Source organism: Cetorhinus maximus, chromosome 5, assembly GCF_964194155.1.
Source record: "Cetorhinus maximus chromosome 5, sCetMax3.hap1.1, whole genome shotgun sequence".
Taxonomy (NCBI): domain Eukaryota; kingdom Metazoa; phylum Chordata; class Chondrichthyes; order Lamniformes; family Cetorhinidae; genus Cetorhinus; species Cetorhinus maximus.
In genome coordinates, this window is record NC_135883.1 from 43,667 (window position 1) to 63,268 (window position 19,602).

General features: G+C 45.8%; 1 protein-coding gene across 1 annotated transcript in view; it reads right to left on the reverse strand.

Annotated features, from left to right (window-relative positions):
* The window catches only part of LOC144680445 (proto-oncogene tyrosine-protein kinase LCK-like), a 117,533-nt gene that overhangs the window by 34,234 nt on the left and 63,697 nt on the right, over positions 1–19,602 (reverse strand). The window contains exons 9-10 of the mRNA XM_078541408.1: positions 10,863–11,042; positions 5,903–5,979 (exon numbers count right to left, since the gene is read on the reverse strand). Coding sequence (XP_078397534.1) covers positions 5,903–5,979; positions 10,863–11,042 — 257 coding nt within the window. The remainder of the gene's footprint in view (positions 1–5,902; positions 5,980–10,862; positions 11,043–19,602) is intronic.

Genomic DNA, 19,602 nt, shown 5'->3' on the forward strand with positions numbered 1-19,602 from the left:
CAACCCTTGAATGAATAAAACAAAATAAAACCCAATTTCCTGGTTGGAGCCACAAACATGTGGGCCTCCGAACTTGTAAGACCAAAAAATAATAATAATTAAATCTCTCGGGAACATTGCAACTGTCCGACTCAAAAAACAGCAAACGTACTTTAAAATTTGATAACCTCGTTACTCTGAGAAGCAAACCGCTGAACAAAAGGAGTTGGCAGACAGCTGACCCAGTCAGCCATTGTTAAAACATTTCTTCAAGAAGCGTGCCATAGCTATTTTACAGAGCCCACCAAAACTGGCGAGCATGGGAAATCCTTTGTGATTCTGCAGTGAACGCCGGCGCCATCTTGAAAGCCTAAAAACTCTTAAAGCTGTACCCACCCTTTAAAAATGAGGAAATGATTTTTAAGATACAACATCACTTCAGGTTTAAATAAAAAGTCAGGAGAAGAGCAAGTGAACACACTTCTTTACTCTGTATAGCCATTTGCAGATAACATCATTGCAAGACAGGGTACTAATGAGGTATTCGCCAAGTTTAGAGAGACTTTAAAATCTTTTGACATTTATTTCAACTTGCAAACCAACAAAATATTGGAAATAGCTAAATTCAATAATAGAGTCTAACTGCCTGGGGAACCTGTTGATTCCTACATACATGAACTCTACAGGATGACAGAGGGATGTGAATAGGAAGATTTAAAGTCTGAACTCATCAGAGACAGAATAGTAGTGGGTGTCACAGATGATTAACCCTCTGACCTCCTCCTAAGCTAAAGATAATCTAACCCTTGAAAAGGCAATCCAGGTAGTTAGACTGTCTGAACTATTTGAGCAACACAAGACAATCTTAAGGGGAGAAAATAAAACATGGAACAGAAGACAACTCTCAGTCCAGCTTATCGGGTCACAGTGACACAGGGGCAATCTAAGTCAGGAAAACAATTCCTGAACCGCCCTGCAGAGCGACTTTGCCAGCGCTGCAGTGTGAAGCGCCCTCAAAGGAGAGATCAGTGTCCTGTGGGCACAGCTGAATGCTTCCAGGATTGGACGCTATAGCAGCATGGAAGTCAAAATGCCAGAAATGCACAGAAGGCTGAAAAGTAATCCACGAGGTTGAGACCGAAACCCAGAAGACACACAGCCATGCTTCTTGGGTGAGGTCAAGGATTGTGGTTCTTCATTTTGGAATGCTGACATCCTTGTAAATGGTAATCTAACAAATTTTATATTAGATTCAGGTCCCATTCAACAAGGAGACATGGCTCAAAGACCTCTGGCTTCAAACAACAGACACTCCACTTTACGGGACAGGAGGAATCTGACTTCCAGTCATTGGCATGATCCTTGAGCCACTGAGGTATGGTGGAAAACAGATCTTTGAGCTGATGTATGTCATCCGTAAGCAGCCTTTCTGTCTTCTGAGCAGGGATGCCTGGGTAGTCTTGGATCTCCTCCATATGGCAGAGGATGTCAAGGTTACCACTGTCATTAGCCAACTGCAACTGTACAGTCCTGAGTACCCAAACACTGAAGAATATTCAGACTTGGACTTCAGCTTTGAACTCTCTACTTTCTTTGCAGAGCAAGTTTGTCCATTCTCACTGCAGGTCCCAGAAAAGCCCCAGTGATCAGATGAGCCTCCTGTCCACAAGATAACCATGACACCTCCAGTGTAAGTGGTAAAAGAGAGTGATCAGCAGTCTGAGAAGCTTCTATCTCCCACTATGATGATTCTGGTCAAACAGTAACCACCGTGCACACACTGCAGCTTCAAGCCAGCATGCCATGTCCACAAGGAATGCTGGAACCTGATATCAGTCTCCTACCATTGACAGCGACAAACAGAGGTGTGAGCGTACCACTAAACCTTCTTCTCACCACATGAATGCTCTTCCTCAGCCGCAGAGGATATCAAGACAGCCTACACAGAGAAAGAAGCACCAAGGAACTGAATACAACGTCTATTTACCCCGCAAGAAATGATTTAAAGCAGCAGCAACCACTGATCAACGCAACCGCCAAACCAACCAACGATGGTTCAACACAAAGCAATGGGGGAAGAGAATGAAAGCATACCCAAATGTCAGTCCAATCTCCAAACCAACAGCAAGAACCAGAACCAACAGAGCCTGCCACTCCTCCAACAGAACAGCGAATGAGATATGGAAAGATTATAAGGCCTCCAGACCTCCTGAACTTCAAGTACTTGAAGCAGGGAGATGGGGTAGTGATAATATTGTAATAGTGATAATATAGTAATGGCAATAATGTGATCACAACAATGTAAATGCATGAGACTGATAACAATGTGAGACATGAAGTAAACTAGTGTAACTTCATATATATTGGATACAGACTTGGGGAGGTGTAGTATAAGGGTCTGGTACATATACGGTTAATGTGGGATTGAGTAGATTACCCTGCCCCACACAGTGATGTAAGAAGGCACATGACCCTGACCTAGGGTCAGTGTGGTGTTGAGCAGAGATGTGTGAAGGCCTAGACATGGAGATAGCTCCTTGCCTGCACCCTTTATTGTATATAGTTACAAGTAGTTAATAAAGACTTGCTGTTGACCTATTGAAGACTACAAAAACTTCTTTAAGAGACACAGTTCTGTAACCAAAGCCCTCCCAATAGATCTCTTTCTCAATCTGTTCCATTTAACAGATACCACAGCATGATGTAAATTTGCCTGGAGTTTCTCGACACTAAATACACAACACTGCCTGGCCACATTGAAGGACCTGGGCCCATTCTCCTCACTTGTCTAAATCAGACATGTGATTTTCTCATTTGAAGATGGTCCCATTTCTTGTATGACAATGTCTAAATCATTAATGAGCCATGATGAGGTCATTGACCTGCAGCGTTAATCCTACTTTCCTCTCTCCGCAGGTGCTGCCTGACATGTTAATCATTTTCTGCTGTTATTCCAGAATTCCAGAAATTATAGTATTTAGCTTTCATTTTGCAATTTTATAAACGCATCTTCATGGATAGTTCCACTCATGGAACAAGTTCATCTGTGGCCATAAATAATGTATAGAAATAGATAGCGGAATGAAACATCAGACAAGGTATTTAGCAGGTGGGCCAATCTACAAAACCAGGATTACGGCCTAGGAATGAATATTAAATTCCACTCCTCTGAAACTCACAGATATGGAATTAATTTTCCTGCCTATGACCTTCCAGCAAGGTGACCCACCCATCAGGCACACATCGTGACATCACCCATCAGTAGTCTGTGATTTTACACCATACATGTAAACATAAGAATATAAGAAATGGAGCAGGACTAGATAATTTAGCCCCTTGAATATGCTGCACCATTTTATACGATCTTGGCTAATCTCTGCCTCAATTCCGCTTTCCAACCTGCTCCTCATATCCCTTGATTCCCTAAGAGACCAAAAATCTGTCTTCCTTGGCCTTGAATTTATTCAACAATGGAGCATCCACAATCCTCCGGGGTAGAGAATTCCAGTGATTCAAAACCCTTTGAGTGAAGAAGTTTCTCCTCATCTCAGTCCTAAATGATCAGCCCCTTATCCTGAGACTGTGCCGGCATGATCTAGATTTCCCAACCAGGGGAAATGACCTCACCGTGCCAACCCTGAAAAGCCCCTTCAGTATCTCTTATGTTTCAATAAAATCACCTTTCATTTTTCTAAAATTCAGACAGGGTAGGCCCAATTTACCCAGCCTCTTAGCAGCGGAAAACCCTCTCTCACCCGACTAACTTAGTAAACCTTTGCTGTACTGCAAGTATTTCTTCTTCTTTTTCTTGAGTTCTCTACCAGAAGGCAAACGTGGCCCAAAGCAACACAACCTCCACCATAGGCAGCGCAAGGAGACAGGCCCCGAACCCACTCTGGCTGGAACAGGGATTAAATCCAGCACCAAATCTGATCCATACCACCCGTGCAGCCAATTGAGCCAACAGCCCGCCCCCCAAGAAGTCCAAGTTGCTGTGGCAACATACACTTTTACATGCATGTTCTAGCCTGGAGCAGTAGATAGTGATGGTAGGAGTTCCGATTTCTTCCCATCACATGACCAGGAATCTTTCCCACTCTTACTGCCTGCCATTGGCGTATCTTGGAAGGGTTTATAAGTTGATACCTGTTTGGCTGTATGATAAACGCACCTCCCTTGACCATCAAGTGCTGGTGTGAGACTTGAACCTACTGCTTCTGCCTCAGAACTAGGGAAATGGGCAGTTTTGTCAATCATTTGGACCAGCACTTGTCCTGATATTTCTTTATCATCTCAGAAGCAAGAATCAGGATTGAACCATTTACAAAAAATATCATCTTGTTAATTCCAATGATACCTGGTACAAAATATAATTTTCAAGTGCTCAAACATTTAAACTATGAAGTGTCATTTGTTTCTATGCCTTTGCTTCACTGATCAGGTGTATTCATGATGGGACCTTCAAAGCTGCCCTCCTCAAACAAAGTTGCAGTCACCCAGCACTGTGGGTGCTGCAAAGCCCATGAGCAGGACCCATGTATCCACAGTCCAATGGGGCTGTCTTTTGGAGTGGGGGAGTTTCAGGCTGGGGAAAGGGGCCATGGTCTGGTTCAGAGGCTGAAGGTCAAACAAATCTTCTGCAAGTGCTCCACTTCTGCGGTTGAGCACAAATAGGTCCATGGTAAATCATGTTTTCTAGTCTTTGCAAGCAATATTCTTACAGTGGGATGGTAAATTTACTTAAGTTAAGGGTAGTTTTTTTTTAAATATTTTTGAAAAAAACAGCTGCATCTTCCTTTTTGGGAACCCAGATCTCAACCTTGGTCTGCGAGTTCCCACCTCCAACCCTGAAAGTGGTCCATGCTTCTGTCAGGGGTGAGAGAGAGATACCTTGTCAGGCAAAGCAAAGCTCCTCTAATGCTATGTGGGTCCTCACTGAGGGCCAAGGAAATTCTGGCTTTCCAGGTTTCTCATCCTTGGCCCCTTTTATGTCACTGGCCTTGTAGAGGCTCTACCCTTAGAAGAATCATGAAATAACCTACTTAAGGCCAGGACATGACATTTCTGTATCCCAACCAAGTTTACAACAGTTCGTCCTGAATGGCCATGGATTCGTGCAGCATGTGTTATTATTTCATTTAATATTAGATTTTTTATCATTACCCTGTATACCCTTCAGTAACTCTAGCAACCAACGACAGTATTATCACATTCAAACAGATTTGCGGGGAACACAACAATAACAACGTGTATTTAGAAATCTATGCAGTTTATTCAGGGTTCCGCCTAACTGATGGCAGCTGATCGGCAGAACAACATGTAAAGCCCTGGTGATTATATACTCTGTATGGGAATCCAAAAAACAATCCAATAATAAGGAATTTTCTCAGGGGGTCTCACAAATGGGCTGCCCTAACTTCCACAGGACCAGCGGAAATTCCATTTACATGGTCTATCTTGGTTTTCATCAATCATCCGTCAAAAATACCTTGGCTAATTGAGAGAATACCTGAAGAAATTCCCAGTGAAGACACTTTTCCATTGATGTTTATTTCTTGTAACATTGATATGAGGAGATATGAAAATTGACAGCGCTATGGGAAAAGAGAAGGGGAGGGGGATTCATGGAATAGCTCTACAAAGAACTGGCACAGACATAATGGGCTGAATGGACTCCTTCTTTGGTGTAACATTATATCATAGCTGCTGTCACAGCTTCTCTTCCTAGGTTACTGTCTGTTTAATAGCTGTTTACAGCAGTGTTTATTGAACTTCAGTCTCACACTGTATGTTGATTAAGCACAGAAAATAGTCAGATTGGGTCAGCTACAGTTTGAGCCAGCCAATTTTCTAGAGTGCCAATCATAGTGATGGAGCAAAGTGAAACAAAAGTAAAAATATAAAATAATTCCAGCAGACTAACCTGTGCAGACATGTCAATTAATTTTGCTAGCTGAATTTTACTTCCTTCATCAGTCTTTAAGAAGTCCAGCAAACTACCTGCAACAGAATAAGCCACATGGTCAAATCACATTAAAGTTGTCATCATTGATAAAGAAGGTGTCCCTGCAGAATCCACTCACAAAACCTTCATCTTACTTTAGCCAGGTAGAAAGCATGGAGTACAGTTTTAGAAAGTAATCAAATAATGGATATTGTAGAACCTAAACTGATTGCAAAATGAATTGTAGCAAAAATTGGACACCATTGAACCCACTCTCTAGGCAGAAACGTGCACAACGTAGGCCAATTCTGAGAACCACTGCACCCAACTGAAAGGTGTCCCAGCAGATATTGGGTGAAGCCACTTATGTGGTGTTCCTGCCAGCCACCTACAGCAGGTCTCAATTCCCTTACATTTGTAAATGAGGAGCCAAGCAGCTGCTCTAGGCCTGTTGACTGGTTTTGGTTTAGGCCTGTTGACTGGTTTTGGTTTGGGCCTGTTCGGTTCAGGATAGTTCAGTGGTCACTGTGACCACCAAAAGTTGAGGTTTTCTTTTTAAACTTTCTGAAATAATTTCTGTGGACTCCCCAGTAATGCTGATCACCCCAACCCCTCCCTTTGTCAGTGAGGGAAATGCCCCAAAATGTGTCTGTGTCGAATGAGCAAACTGGCTGTGGAGGTGAGACAGATCAACCAAATAATGTTAATGAGGCTCAAGGCCTAATTTTGACTCCAGCAGTTAGGGCACATGCTCTGTGCTCAATACCAATTTTGGGCTTGTAAATAGGTCAACAGGAATTTCCAACTTGTTATCTACAGTTTTGTACAAAGTGATGGAGAAATAATGGATAGTCTATTCAACTGCATTTGAAAATGAAATACAGTTGTATACCTGTGCATAAAATGAACATGTTAATTCAAACTAATTTTTACAGATAGGTAAAATTTTAATTTATACAAATATATGGTAGTAGATTACATTTAATATGCTGCCAGGCACCTTGATCTCCTTGTAAACATTGCAGAGATTAAATAAATTATTTCAGTAGTGAGATATTGAAGACTTGAAGTAACATGACTGGATTTGAAATTAGACATGATACAAACTGCAGCATGGAATGGTTTTGTGGGCAATTTTGTGGCATAAATTGAAAAGCACTTTGGTAACCCTTTTTAACCGCCCTAAGCTTGCCATTGTAATTCATCACCCTACACCCACTCTTGCCAATGTGTCCTGGGCCTCCTAGACAGTTTCAGTGAAGCTCAATGACACTCAATGAATAGCACTTCAGCTTTCGATTGATGGTGTTACGGCCTGAACTCAACATCAAATTCAACAATTTCAGGCCATGACTACTGCCCCCATTTCTTCTGACAGCAACCATGATAATGGCTTTGAGACAGTCATCTGCACTCCCTCCAGACTCATCTTTAATTTACTTGCCCCACTTTCCCTTGCATCATCCCTTTTGTCACTTAATCACTCCTGCCTTCCACCTCACCACAGATCTTCCCTCTTATTCTTTCCTCTCCACCCCCTTTTCCCCCACCTCTCTGCTTGCTTAAAACCTGTAATGGCTCTAACATTTTCTAGTTCTGACGAAGGGTCACCTATCTGAGGCATTAACTCTGTTTTTCTTTCCAGAGATGCTGTCTAACCTGTTGAATATTTCCAGCACTTTAGTTTTTATTTCAGGCTAGACATTATAATGTGTTTAGAAGTTAGTTGCGGAAAATTATTTCAGTGGAAGCACTAAAATAAAAACAAAAGACTGCAGATGCAGGAAATCTGAAATAAAAACAGAAAATGCTGCAAAAACAGCAGATTTAGCAGCATTTGTGGAGAGAGAAACAGAATTAACGTTTTCAGTCCATAATACTCTTCTTCAGAGCTGGAGAGCTAGAAATATAATGAGTGTTATACTGTTGAAGAGAGGGTGTGGAGCAGGGGGAGCAAAATAGCAGGTCAGGGATCGGTTGGAGCTCAGGAGAGATTTGACAAAAGTGTCATGGACACAGGACAAAGGGAGTGATAATGGTAGTGTTAAAGACTAGGGCAGGTGATAATAGTGGCATAAAGGTCAGTTAGCTGAATATGTTAATTGAAGAACAAGGGTCAGTGCTCTCTGAAAGCAAAACATACGCACAAGTTACAGACTGACCTTGTGGGGGGAGGGGGTTGGGAAAAAATCAAAATGGAGAACAGAGTTCCTGGGCTCAAGCTGTCGAATTCAGTGTTAAGTCCAGAAAGCTGTAAAGTGCCTAATCGGAAGATGAGGAACCGTTCTTCCAGTTTGTGTTGGATTTTACTGGAACATTGTAGCAGAGGAGACTGCATTCCCAGCAGCAAATGCAATAGACTAAATTTTTTTGACATTCATTCATGGGATGTGGGCATTGCTGGATGGGCCAGCATTTATTACCCATCCCTAATTGCCCTTGAGAAGGTGGTGTTGTGCTGCCTTCTTGCTACAGTCCATGTACACCCACAGTGCTGTTAGGGAGGGAGTTCCAGGATTTTGACCCAGCGACAGTGAAGGAACGGCGATATATTTCTAAGTCAGGATGGTGAGTGGCTTGGAGGGGAACCTCCAGGTGGTGATGTTCTCATGTGTTTGCTGCCCTTGTCCTTCTAGATGGGAGCGGTCATTGTTTTGGAAGGTGCTTAAGAGCCTTGGTGAGTTCCTGCAGTGCATCTTGTAGATGGTACACACACTGCTGCTACTGTGCATCGGTGGTGGAGGGAGTGAATATGTTTGTGGATGTGGTGCCGATCAAGTGGGCTGCTTTGTCCTGGATGGTGTTGAGCTTCTTAGGTGTTGTGGGAGCTGCACTCATCCAGGCAAGTGGAGAATTTCCATCACACTCCTGACTTGTGCCTTGTAGATGATGGACAGGCTTTGGGGAGTCAGGAGGTGAGTCACTCGCTGCAGGATTCCCAGCCTCTGACCTGCTCTCGTAGTCACAATACTTAACAGGCTAGTCCAGTTCAGCTTCTGATCAAAGGTAACACTAGGATGTTGATAGTGGAGGATTAAGCAATGGTAATGCCATTGAATCTCAAGAGGCAATGGTTAGATTCTCTCTTGTTGGAGATGGTCATTGCCTGACACTTGTGTGGCGTGAATGTTACTTTCCACTTGTCAGCCCAATCCTGGATATTGTCCAGGTCTTGCTGCATTTGGACATGGACAGCTACAGTATCTGAGGAGTCGCGAATGGTGCTGAACATTGTGCAATCATCAGTGAACATCCCCAGTTCTGACCTTATGATGGAAGGAAGGTCATTGATGAAGCAGCTGAAGATGGTTGGGCCAAGGACACTACCCTGAGGAACTCCTGCGGTGATGTCCTGGAACTGAGATGATTGACTTCCAACAACCACAACCATCTTCCTTTGTGCTAGGTATGACTCCACCCAGCGGAGAGATTTCCCCCTGATTCCCATTGACTCCAGTTTTGCTAGGGCTCCTTGATGCCACACTCAGTCAAATGCTGCCTTGATGTTAAGGGCAGTCATTCTCACCTCACCTCGGGAGTTCAGCTCTTTTGTCCATGTTTGAACCAAGGCTGTAATGAGGTCAGGAGCTAAGTGACTCTGGTGGAACCTGAACTGCGTATCAGTGAACTCAGGTTATTGCTAAGCAAGTGTTAATGATGACTCCCTTCCATCACTTTACTAAACTGAAAGAAGTGCAAGTAAATCACTGCTTCACCTGGATGGAGTGTTTGGGGCCTTAGACAGTGAGGAGGGAGGAGATAAAGTGACAGGTCCTATGCCTCCTGCAAGGTGCCATGGGAAGGGCATGAGGAGTTGAAGGAGATAGAAGAGTGGACTAGGGTGTCACGGAGGGAATGGTTCCCATGGGATGCTGACAGGGGAGGTGAGGAGAAGATGTAAAATAAAAGCAAAATACTATGGATACTGGGAATCCGAAATAAAAACAGAAAATGCTGGAAAATCTCAGCAGGTCTGGCATCACCTGTGGAGAAGAACCAAGGTAAATGTTTTGAGTCCGTATGACTCTTCTTCAGAGAGGAAGATGTGTTTGGTGGTGGCATCATGCTGGAGTTGGCAGAAATGGCGGAGGATGATCCTTTGAATGCATAGGCTGGTAGGGTGAAATCTGAGGACAAGGGGAACCTTTTCATGGTTCTGGGGAGGGAGGGGAAAGGGTGGGGGCAGAAGTGCCGGAGATGGGTCAGACATGGTTTAAGGCCCTGTCAACTACAGTTGGGGAAAACCTTGGCTCAGGAAAAAGGAAGACATCAAAAGCACCATTTTGAACGTATTTGGAACAGATGTGATGAAACTGGGAGAATGGGATGGAGTCCTTACAGGTAGCAGGGTGTGCGGAGCTGTAGTCGAGGTAGCGATGAGAGTTGGTGGCCTTGTAATGAATAGTAGACGGTATAACACCCATCACATTTCTCTCTTCAGCTCTGAAGAAGAGTAACACGGACTCGAAACGTTAACTCTGTTTCTCCCTTCACAGATGCTGCCAGACCTGCTGAGTTTTTCCAGCATTTTCTGTTTTTATCTAATTGGATCTGCCCTTTAGATAAATATTACATCCAATGGATCCTAATTTTTGACTTGCATTTTTATAGGCAGATAAAAATCATGCAGAGGAAAAAGGAAGACACACACCTATGTAAGATTGTAATATTTGTTTGGTCAACAAAAACGAGTGAAGCACGGGACAAGCAAGCCTGATCGACATGTTGGCACGTGTGTGGACACATAGATGGACACAACTGTACAAGTGAGGAACAGCTGCTAATTAAAAAAAACAAGAATCTAAAACCAAGCTTTTACTTTCCAGTTACAAATATTATACTGTCTATTTTAAAAACAAAACTGTTTAGTTCAAAATTCTGTACCAGTGTACACATGATCACATTGGATAGATATCAGGAAGCAGTGTCATTACTGTACCTTTTGCCATATACTCTGTCACTATGTATATGGGTTCTTTTGTCACGACAGCGTACAGCCGCACCAACTTGTCATGCCGAAGTGCCTTCATTAGGTTGGCTTCAGCCATGAAAGCCTCAGGAGACATGCTACCCTCCTTCAGCATTTTAATAGCAACCTTGACATTGTCCTTATAGTGACCTGGGTTTAAAAAAAATAGTCTTAAAAATCAAATTCAATTATTTCTAGTGTGGCTACTTTCTCCAAGACCAAGGGGGTTACACACTCCACAAAAGGTTATATGATCAGGGCCCTTAAACATTGTGGGAAAAGTTTGGTTTAATACATTAGGCACTAAGTGAAAAAGAGACGGTGCCTGAAGCTGCAACACTGGTTTTGCCCTTGGCTAGCACGAGACACCATCTTGTTAAAAACGTTGAAGCACTTGCTAGGAATGGTGCCCCGAGGATCATTAAAGCTCTGATTGACAACTAAATTACCGGTTACCACTCATTAAAGAGGCTGAGCACTATTTTGTTAGCTAATGCTTCATTCAATGACTTCTCCAAACATTAACGAGCAGAACACAAGCAAACAAATTATTGCAGAGGATTTTGAGCAGTCCTTAAACTTCTGCTTAAGTTTCACTGTCTATTTGCTGCTGGGGTTTAAAGAACACTTTTGAAACACACTGGGAATTTCTAGGACACTTAGTCAAGATTTCACCCGCACTCGATCAACAGTTATTCTGAAAATTCTCTGAGGACATCACCTAAAAAAAGTGTGTGTTGTGCTACACTCAGTCATTATAGGAGTGACCAGGAGAAAGCAAGTTCTTGGTCACTGCTGCTTTGCTAGAGTCTCCTTGTTCTGGTTAAGGGATAGGAGGAAGGGATGGGGCCAGGCAGAGCAGCACCAGTATCTGCGGGCAGAAAAATGACAGAAGGGGTAGGGTACTTACACCCTGAGAGCACAGGATATCCATCCCTCCTCTGGACCTCCTCCACCAGACCCTCCAGTGCCATTCCTGAGACCCAATGTGCCTGTTTGTCCCTGGGCCATCCTGGAATCTGTCACTGTAGGTGGAATCTTGCCAGCCACACAGACCCAGCTTTAGTGATGGGTAAGGGAGGAAATTCTGCAAATAACATGTCAGGTCAGACAGCCGCAGCCAATCTTGCCATGGGCAGGTGGACAAGGCAAGTGGTGAGCTGCCCAGCAGCACTGAGTAGCCGATTACTGGCAATTAACTGCTCACTTGGGGGCAGATTGAGGATGCTTCAGAGGTTCTCAGTATCACAGATGCCAGTCTTCAGCCAATTCGATTCACTCCACATGATATCAACAAATAGCTGAAGGCACCAGATACTGCAAAGGCTATAGGCCCTGACAATATTCCGGCAATAGTATTGAAGACTTGTGCTCCAGAACCTGCCGTGCCCCTAGCCAAGCTGTTCCAGTTCAGCTACAACACTGGCATCTACCCGACTATGTGGAAAATTGCCCAGGTATGTCCTGTACACAAAAAGCAGGACAAATCCAACCTGGCAACATGGACGAGGCATGTAAATACTGTGGCTACAAGAGCAGGTCAGAGGCTGGGAATCCTGTGATGAGTAATTCACCTCCTGACTCCCCAAAGCCTGTCCACCATCTACAAGGCACAAATCAGGAGTGTGATGGAATACTCCCCACCTGCCTGGATAAGTGCAGCTCCCACAACACTCAAGAAGCTTGACACCGTCCAGGACAAAGCAGCCCACTTGAATGGCACCACATCCACAAACATTCATTCCCTCCACCACCGACGCACAGTAGCAGCAGTGTGTGTACCATCTACAAGATGCACTGCAGGAATTCACCAAGGCTCCTCCCAAACCCATGATCACAACCATCTAGAAGGACAAGGGCAGCAGATAGATGGGAACACCACCACCTAGAAGTTCCCCTCCAAGTCACTCACCATCCTGACTTGGAAATATATCGCTGTTCCTTCACTGTTGCTGGGTCAAAATCCTGGAACTCCTTCCCTAACAGCACCCACACCACATGGACTGCAGCGGTTCAAGAAGGCAGCTCACCACCACCTTCTCAAGGGCAACTAGGGATGGGAAATAAATGCTGGCCCAGCCAGCGAAGCCCACACCCTGTGAATGAATTAAAAAAATGCTGGTGGCATTTTACCAGTGGCAGATGGGCGCACACTGTGGGCAAATCCTGCCAGCTTGTTGGAGCCAGCCTCCTGGTGGCAGCCCGGGGCAGGGGCAAGTGAAGCTTCTTTTATTAATCCCCTCCCCATACTCCTGCCACAGGGCCACAGCTGTGTCACAGCTCATCCTTTGGAGGGAGTCCCCCTCTACAATAATGGTCTGGCAGTTGTAGCTACAAATAATCTTAAAATCTTCCTACCCCTTTAGAGGGTGCCTCCATCTCCTGCCTGCCTCAGAAACACCCACCTTTTCATGTGGGTCTGCTGGCTGAACAACTCTGCAGGCCGTCTCATTGGCCCAGCTGAGTGTATGTCCTGCCCACTGTCCTTGATTGGGTGGTGCTCCCGGAGACAGCCTCTTTACTGGCAGGCTTTGTTCGGTAAGATCGCACAGGTGGGCAGCCAGGCATCACTAGTGGGCCTAGACCTCAGAAAATCATCAAAGGCAGTAAGATCCTGCCCTGTGCATCAGCCAGTTCACTCTGTACCTTCAGTGGAAGTGGGTGTAAGGAGCCCACAAACTTACAGATGTCTAAGTTAGCACCTGTCAGCAAGATCAAATATTGGTTATCCAGACTAAAATCATGTGCTAAATCCAGACTTTCGAACAGGAATATCTCATTGGCACAACAGCAATTTCACCTATGTTTTCACCATTTCATCAAATTGTTCTCCTGCATAAACCAAACACAGGCCTTGCCAAAGGAGTAAACAGAAAGTCTAAATTTGTGACAATTAGAGCAGCACCAAATCATCTCTGGATCCAGAGTTTGAATCCAGCAAAGCAATTTAAAATACGTAGAAAGTATTAAGATTTATTTCTAAGGTATTGGTACCAACGACATAGGTAGAAAGAGGGATGAGGTACTGCAACAAGAATTTAGGGAGCTAGGTAACAGATTGAAAAGCAGGACCTCACAGGTTTTAATCGCTGGATCACTCCCGGTGCCACGTGCTAAGGAGTATAGGAATAGGTGGATAGAGCAGATAAATACGTGGCTGAAGAGTTGGTGCAGGAGGGAGGGCTTCAGATTCCTGGATCACTGGGACCATTTCTGGGGAAGGTGGGACCTGTACAAGTTTGACGGGTTGCACCTGAACCGCACCAGGACCAACATCTTTGCAGGGGGACTTGCTAGTGCTGTTAGTGGGGGTTTAAACTAATTTGGCAGATGGATGGGATATGCAGTGGAGATATAGTAGGGGGTGATGTACAGACAAGATTAGAAGATAAACCAAGTCAGTCTGGAAGGCAGAGCATACATAGCCAAGTTAAGGCACAAGGCAGCATAGCAAGGCTGGATGACATTTATTTTAATGCAAGGAGTCTTGCGAGTAAGGCAGATGAGTTGAGGGTGTTGATTAACACATGGAGTTATAATATTATTGCTATCACGGAGACATGGTTGAGGGAGAAGCAGGACTGGCAGCTCAATATTCCGGGGTATAGAATCTTCAGGCGAGATGGTAAGTGGGGTGTAAAAGAAGAGGTAGTATTGCAATATTGATCAAAGAGTCAATTACTGCAATAAGGAGGGATGATACCTTAGAAGGTTCCTCAAATGAGGACATATGAGTAGAATGTAGAAACAAAAAGGGGGCAATCAAATTGCTGTGAGTGTACTATAAACCCTCAAACAGTCAAGGAGCTATAGAAGGGCAAATATATAGGCAAATCTCAGAGAAGTGTAATTACAATGGGGTAATAATAGTAGGGGATTTCAGCTTCCCCAGTATTAACTGGGATAGACAAAGTATGAAAGGCTTAGAGGGGGAGGAATTCTTAAAATGTATCCAGCAGACCTTTTTAAGCCAGCACATAGAAATTCCTACAAGAGAGAGGGCAGTGCTGGACCTAGTTTTAGGGAAGGAAGCCGGGCAAGTGGTAGAAGTGGGGAAGCATTTCGGTGATAGTGACCATAACTCAGTAAGATTTAAGGTAGTTATGGAAAAGGACAAAGATGGACCAGAAATAAAGGTTCTAAATTGGAGGAAGGCTGATTTTAATATGATAAGACAGGATCTGGCCAAAGGGAGCTGGGAGCAGCTGCTTGTAGGAAAATCTACATCACAGCAGCGGGAGTCATTCAAAAAGGAAATAGTGAGAGTGCAGGGCCAACGTGTTCCCATAAAGGTGAAGGGTGGGACCAACAAGCCTAGAGAACCCTGGATGTCGAGGGATGGACAGGATTGGATAAGGACAAAAAGGGAAACTTATGGTAGATGCCGAGGGTTCATAACAGCAGAAGCCCTAGAGTAGTACAGGAAGTGCAGGGGGTTACTTAAAAAAGAAATTAGGAGAGCCATTAGGGAGCATGAAAAAACACTGGTGGGTAAAATAAAGGAAAATCCAAAGGTGTTTTATAAGTATATTAGGGGCAAGAGGATAACCAGGGAAAGGGTAGGGTCCATTCGGGACCAAAGCGTCAATCTGTCAGAAGATGTAGGTGAGGCTTTAAATGAGCACTTTGCATCTGTGTTCACTACAGAGAAGACAATGTAGGTATTGAAATCAGGGAGGGGGACTGTGATATACTTGAACAAATTACCATTGAGTGGGAGGACGTATTAGCGGGCTTAAAAGTAGACAAATCCCCAGGTCCAGATGATATGTATCCTAGGCTGCTGGGGGAGGCAAGGGAAAAGATTTCAGGGGCCCTGACATTAATTTCCAAATCCTCTCTCGCCACAGGAGTGGGCCAGAGGACTGGAGGACAGCCAATGTGGTACCATTATTCAAGAAGGGTGGTAGGGATAAACAAGGGAACTATAGACCAGTGAGTCTAACGTCAGTGGTAGGGAAACTATTGGAAAAAATTCTGAGGGACAGAATTAAACTCCACTTGGAGACGCAGGGATTAATTAGGGATAGTCAGCATGGCTTTGTCAGGGGGACTATTAAAAATAGAAAAAAAAGTCCCTGAAATGTCTCCTCATGTGACACTGTCCATAACTTTTAAAAACACTTCACTTAAATTTTTTAAAACCCTACACGAAACCTCATCCCACCCGTGGATGAGGTTTGTTGCTTTTTCTAGTTCCCGCCGAGGTTCCCGGCCTGCCCGCTGACCTTTAATTACTTTAGTGACTCTGTCAATGGCCTCAAATGGCCTCAATTGGTCACTGACAGGCCGGTGGGCCCACAGCTGATTCTGCTGCAACCCCGCCTACCTGGAAATTTAATTGGGGCGCGGTGACATTGGCAGTTCCGCCCGACATCACCGCGCATCATATTATGTGTCACCGAGCAGGCCCCGCCCCCCCGCTCGCCGACGGGAAAATCCTGGCGCTGATTTTAAAAGGACGGTACAATGGAAAGCCTAGTTCAAAACTTTCAGGACTAAACTAAAAGCTGAGGGCTAGATTTAATGCTGAGGATGGGAACGCCACACCCCAGTGTAAATGACAGGGATGAGCCCATCTCCGCTTACCTGGCCCGCCCTACTTTAGCTTTCCAGGTGATGAGCCTTTCATTAGCTTGAGGCGGGACTTCCCTGTCTCCAAGAGAAAGCCCCGCCTCATGGAGCTGCTGGCGATTTGGGGGCCAGCAGCCTCTGCATGCCAGTCATGCCAAGCAAGAGTACTGGTCACTGTTGGTGCTGCAGCTAGACCAAGGAGGTGGCATTCAGCAACAAGCCTGGACATTGAGGTAAGTCTGAGGTTCCGCTGGGGCCAGGCTGACAGGCCTCGGTGACAGGGAGTTGGGGTGGGGGGGGGCACATTGGACAGGGCAAGGCAAAGCTGTGGGAGGGGCGACTCCAATTCTCACAGGTGGCCCGGGAAGGAGGCAACACCCCCACCCTTCATTGAGCAGCACTCCGCAGGGTTAAAGGTGCCAAGCTACACGTTGGAAACAGGCCTCTCCTGCCGCCTGTTATATTGGAGCAGCAGCACGGTGAGGCCCTTCATTGGATATTAATTGCCCCGAGGGACCTTGATTGAGCCAGGGGCTGTCAACCCACCCGAGGCCTGTCCTACCGCCTATAAAATCATGGGCGGTTGGACTGGGGGCAGGTGTGGCATTGATGGCACGGTGCCATCGTTTACAGGCCAATCTGTCCGTTTTCCTACCCACAGGGGCCCTGTAAAGTTCAGCCCTCAGATCCTATTGATTCTTTAGAGTATCTTTACAATTAATCGCCTACTCTGAAGTCATCAGCAAACAGAACCTGCCCTCAGGTAGTCGGGTCCGGATTCAAATTACCAGCAACCCTAAGGATGCAATCACGCCATAAATTTAAAAAAGGCAGTGGCTTCACACCGATGTTAATCTGATTGAAAAGTGGAGTAAATCAGATGAGTAAACTAAGTAATTTGTTTTTATTTAACAGAAGCTATGTGCCTTATTTCAATTCAGGCTCTCAATGGACAAGTAAATAAAAAAGACTGGAGACTGGACAACAGCCTATGTATCAGGATTGTGGTTTGTGGAACTTGTGGACACTGAGACTGCCTGGATTCCCACATCTGCATGAAATATCTGCCTTCAGTCACTCTGGCTCAGAGCTCTTGGGGGAGAAATTCTCTTGCGGAAGAGACACGATGCAGACTACGTCTATAGCCCCATTGTGCTGTCTACTCCCAGGGAACGGATATATGTCAGCATTGTGCCAGTTCAATGTAAACTCCTTTCTCCTCAGCTGAGTGTGAGTTAGTGACGTGCCAACACCACTCGCTGTAGGGCTGCAGGGGAAAGCATGGAGGCCAGAGGGTTTACAATTTCCCACTGCCAGTCAGTGTACCAGTTTGCCTGCATTTCCCTGCCTCAGGGCTGTTCTTTGAATGGCTGGATCACGGGGATTTGGTGATGAGGGGTGTGTGGCAGGCAGCGGCGATGTGGTGTTGGATACCCACAAGCAGCAGCTGGATATTTAGGCAACCCAAAGGACCTGTTAAGGCCACACTGCTGACATTGACTGGCATATAGGGCCCCCCACTACTGAGGCCACAGCCCAATTTAAAGATGGATGCAGCCTCCTGACAGGAAACTGGAACCTAGGGCAGAATCGTCCCAGATTTGCACTAAGTGGGGTAACAGGCGGGTAAAATGGCAATGGTGGGTTTTCACGCCGTATCATCCCAAACCCGCCACATTATTTATGCATTCCCAAGAAACATGCCATTTCCGTGGTGGGAGGGGTCTCAATCGTCCGCCACGCCATCACCTCGCCACTTCATCACACCAAGCACCACATTTAAAGTACAGCTGCACTCAGTGCTTCCAGCCCAGGACTGCAGCAAGACATGGCCCCAAAAGACAAGAAGACTGCAGCCTTCAAGCGCCTTCTGGGCACTGTGGAGGCCCCACTGTGATGTCCTCTACCCCAGCTCTGGCTGCAGGAGGGGCAGCTACATCACCACTCCGGCTTGGTAAGCGATGGCAGTGGTGATCAGTGCCAATGCTGCATAGAAGAGGTTGGCCTCCAGTGCAGAAAGAGGATGAATGATCTCATCCATGCAGCCAGGGTAAGGCAACCATCTCATCACTCTAAACTCACACACTCAAGAGCATCACACAGTCACTGGCATCTCACTCACTGCCAACTCAAGGGACATCACCACTCACTCCCTCACACACACCCTCACATCACCATCAGGCCTGATCTCCTCTGGAGACTGCCTCCTCAGCCCTGACTATCGTGAGGCCACTTGCACAGATCAACATGTGCCTCCACACACACACTAAGATACCCTCCTTTCCCAGTACAGTCCTCGCCCTGCAGCCTCTTCCCTTGCCTGAGGCCACTTCTCCCCTCTCCCCAAGCAACACCTTGCCTTGTAGCTATTGAAAAGCCACCCACATTAAGGCTGGTCTGGTAGATAGAGACCTGCCCGTGAGCCCCCCCTAACAGTGATGTGGTGCTGCCTGTGAAGCCTGGCGCTGATGTGGTGCTGCCTGTAAAGCCTGGCGCTGATGTGGTGCTGCCTGTGAAGCCTGGCGCTGATGTGGTGCTGCCTGTGAAGCCTGGCGCTGATGTGGTGCTGCCTGTGAAGCCTGGCGCTGATGTGGTACTGTTTGTGAAGCCTGGCGCTGATGTGGTGCTGCCTGTGAAGCCTGGCACTGATGTGGTGCTGTCTGCGAAGCCTGGCACTGATGTGGTGCTGCCTGTGAAGCCTGGCGCTGATGTGGTGCTGCCTGTGAAGCCTGGCACTGATGACTGCGAGTGCTGCCCGAAGCAAGGTAGGCAAACAAACCTCGAGTGAACTGCAGCCTGCCAAGTGCGTGCCTTATATGTGTTGTTGTGAAACATGTTGTTGTGATTTCCTGCCAACTTGGGTGGACGATCCAGCAAAGGGGTGATGAGTCCAGAGGGCTGGCATTATAATGATATGCTGAAGTATTATAATGATGTTCCCGATGTCCGATGGCAGGAACGTGGCCCACCATCGGCAGGCAGAGCAGATGATTACAAACGTTGTGAAACCGGTTTTTGGCCTTCTCGCCATATTGCCCGCTCACGCCACTGAACAGACCCGACACCAGCGGGCATGGAAAATCCCAGCCCTAAACTCCATCCTAAAATGGAGAAAAGTATAGACAGATAGAGTTCT